A 2,629-nucleotide genomic window follows, 5' to 3' on the forward strand; every position below is an offset into this window, starting at 1 on the left:
AAAGTTTGGTACGCCCTTTAATCAGGTTTTGATAGCTTTGTCCTGTCTATTAATAGCATCCCTACGCTGGGCATGGTCATAACATGCAAATATTTGGCAAAATTGATGACATTTTGCTGACATGTTTCTACAAAAAATGTTTCAAGTGTAGTTAAACTATTTATTCGTAATAAATGTATCCTAAAAGTTGTGTCACGTACTCACTGAGTTCAACAGCTACGAGCAGTACAGCACTGTTTGCGAGCTGGGCTGGGCTGCTGTCTCCGGCGCCGCTTTCAATCAATCATCTTAAATCCTTGCATTTTTCTTTACACATAATAACTGTCACTTACTTTAAGCTGTTGGTGAAGGATTAATGGCTATTCTTTGAGCATTTGTTTGTCAGATATGACAAAGTAATGTCTGCTTCGAGTTTGGACGTGTCCTTTGGGTTTGATGTTTTATTTATGAAAGAATAAAGACAAAGGAAAATATCTGTGTAGTTTTCAACTACCATATGCCCCTACAACTATGTTAGACACGTAGACTTGATACTATGCAAATGAAGTTGTATATTGCCACATAGAAAAGTGAATAGGCAACAACTATATTTTAAATTAAAATATAACCAGTTTAAAGTAAATGGTGCATGTATATAGAACCTTTATCCAAGGCGCTTTATATAGTGCATTACATTCACACACACATTCATACACATACACATTCATACACCGATTGCGGAGGAAGCCATGCAAGGTACCAACCAGCACATCAGGAGCAATTTGGGGTTCAATGTCTTGCCCAAGGACACTTCGACATGTGGTCAGGAGGAGCCTGGATTTGAACCCTGACCCATGGATCATTGGACGACCTGCTCTACCTCCTGAGCCACAGTCACCCCAAAGTAAAATCACCAATAAATGTCATCCAGTATCGCTTTCATGCAGGTTGGTAACAGGGATTTTTCTTTCTTTCTTTTTTGATTTGTCTTTCTTTCTTTTCTTTTTTTTAACAATAAAGTTAAGCAAGATATCTTAAAATTAGAATGAGAAGATTTTCAATATGATAATGGCTAATTTATTGTTGTGAAAACAAACTGAAAAATAAAATCTGATACCTTTGGCAATTCTGTCCTGTTTTTGACTGGTAAAGTATTCAATCAATCAAAGACATGCAGTTGGCTGTGATTAAGTATAAATCAGACTTTTGTGACAGAGAGTACAACATTTCAACAGTGGTGAAAGCACACTCATATACAGAGTGTCTACAATACCACAACCATTGTGTAGGCCCACGGCATTGTACATAGATCCATCGATTTTACTATGCATTGTCTACCCCCTAGTCATTGTTAACCCTTTCAGCCTCTTGTTGTCTGCATTGTCGTAATGGTGCAGGCTTTGTGCCGTCAGAGAAACAGCCTTTCCAAGGTTTTTTGAGGTGGAAACACTGAACAACCTCAGCTGAGCTCTATGCTCTTCTATAGAATGTTGCTGTGTCAGGGCAGCTGCCTGGGCTGGGACACAGTACTGTACTGCCCTGCTGGTGGTACTGTATAAAAGGATGGCTTCAGGCAGGTAGGAAGTCAGTCAGTTCACCCACAGCCACAGTAGCAGCAGCAGCAGCTGAAACAACTCTCACACAAAGATGACTTCCGGCATGAACATGATGGGCAAGATGATCTTCTACGAGGAGAAGAACTTCCAGGGCCGCTCCTATGAGTGCATGAACGACTGCTCTGACATGTCCTCCTACATGAACAGGTGCCAGTCCTGCAGGGTGGAGAGGGGTTGCTTCATGGTGTACGACCGCAACAACTACATGGGCAACCAGTACTTCATGAGGAGGGGCGAGTACCCCGACTACATGAGCATGATGGGCATGAGGGAACACATCAAGTCCTGCCGTATGATCCCCATGTACAGGGGCAACTACAGGATGAAGATCTACGAGAGGGAGAACTTCGGCGGACAGATGCACGAGATGATGGACGACTGTGACAACATCATGGACCGTTACCAGATGAACAACTGCATGTCCTGCAACGTGATGGACGGCCACTGGCTGATGTACGAGCAGGCCCAATACAGAGGCAGGCAGATGTACATGAGGCCCGGCGAGTACAGGAACTTCAACAACATGGGCATGGACAGCGGCATGAGGTTCATGAGCATGAAGCGCATCATGGATTCTTGCTACTAGTTTAAATATCAGGAGATGAACTGACCTTAATAAAAACATTTTAATGGGGAAAACAAAGAACGGATTATGATGCATTTATTTCTGTGACAACATTTATCACACTTAAAAAACCACATGACCCCTAGCATCCCTATTCTGGGCATGTCATAGGCAAATATTCTGTGAAAATAGCCGATCTACAATGACCGAAAACAATTGGTGTAGAGGGAAATGGGAGGGGACCATGGTACAAGCCCCTGGGGGAACACTGATCAACAAACTATATAGGGTTTAAGTGGTTCATTAAAACTGCTCTAATAATAATAATAATATAGAAATCACACCCGTGTGAAGTGAGGGGCGCTAATATATTAAAGTCTAACTCATGTTGATTAGGTGATGTAGTGATGTAAAACAAACGGTGCCAACACAAACATTAAACGCTACTAACAATAAAGAGACAATATGA

At 41.8% G+C, this 2,629-nt stretch overlaps 1 protein-coding gene across 1 annotated transcript; it reads left to right on the forward strand.

Annotated features, from left to right (window-relative positions):
• Positions 1 to 1,626: 1,626 nt before the first annotated feature.
• On the forward strand, positions 1,627 to 2,181 carry LOC306931805 (gamma-crystallin M2-like; the record flags this gene model as incomplete). The annotated part of the gene is made up of 1 exon (XM_079513413.1): positions 1,627 to 2,181. The coding sequence occupies one exon, from the start codon at positions 1,627 to 1,629 to the stop codon at positions 2,179 to 2,181; it is 555 nt and encodes a 184-aa protein (XP_079369539.1).
• Between the last annotated feature and the right edge of the window lie 448 nt (positions 2,182 to 2,629).

This window comes from Electrona antarctica (assembly GCF_951216825.1).
Source record: "Electrona antarctica genome assembly, chromosome: 11".
Lineage (NCBI taxonomy): Eukaryota > Metazoa > Chordata > Actinopteri > Myctophiformes > Myctophidae > Electrona > Electrona antarctica.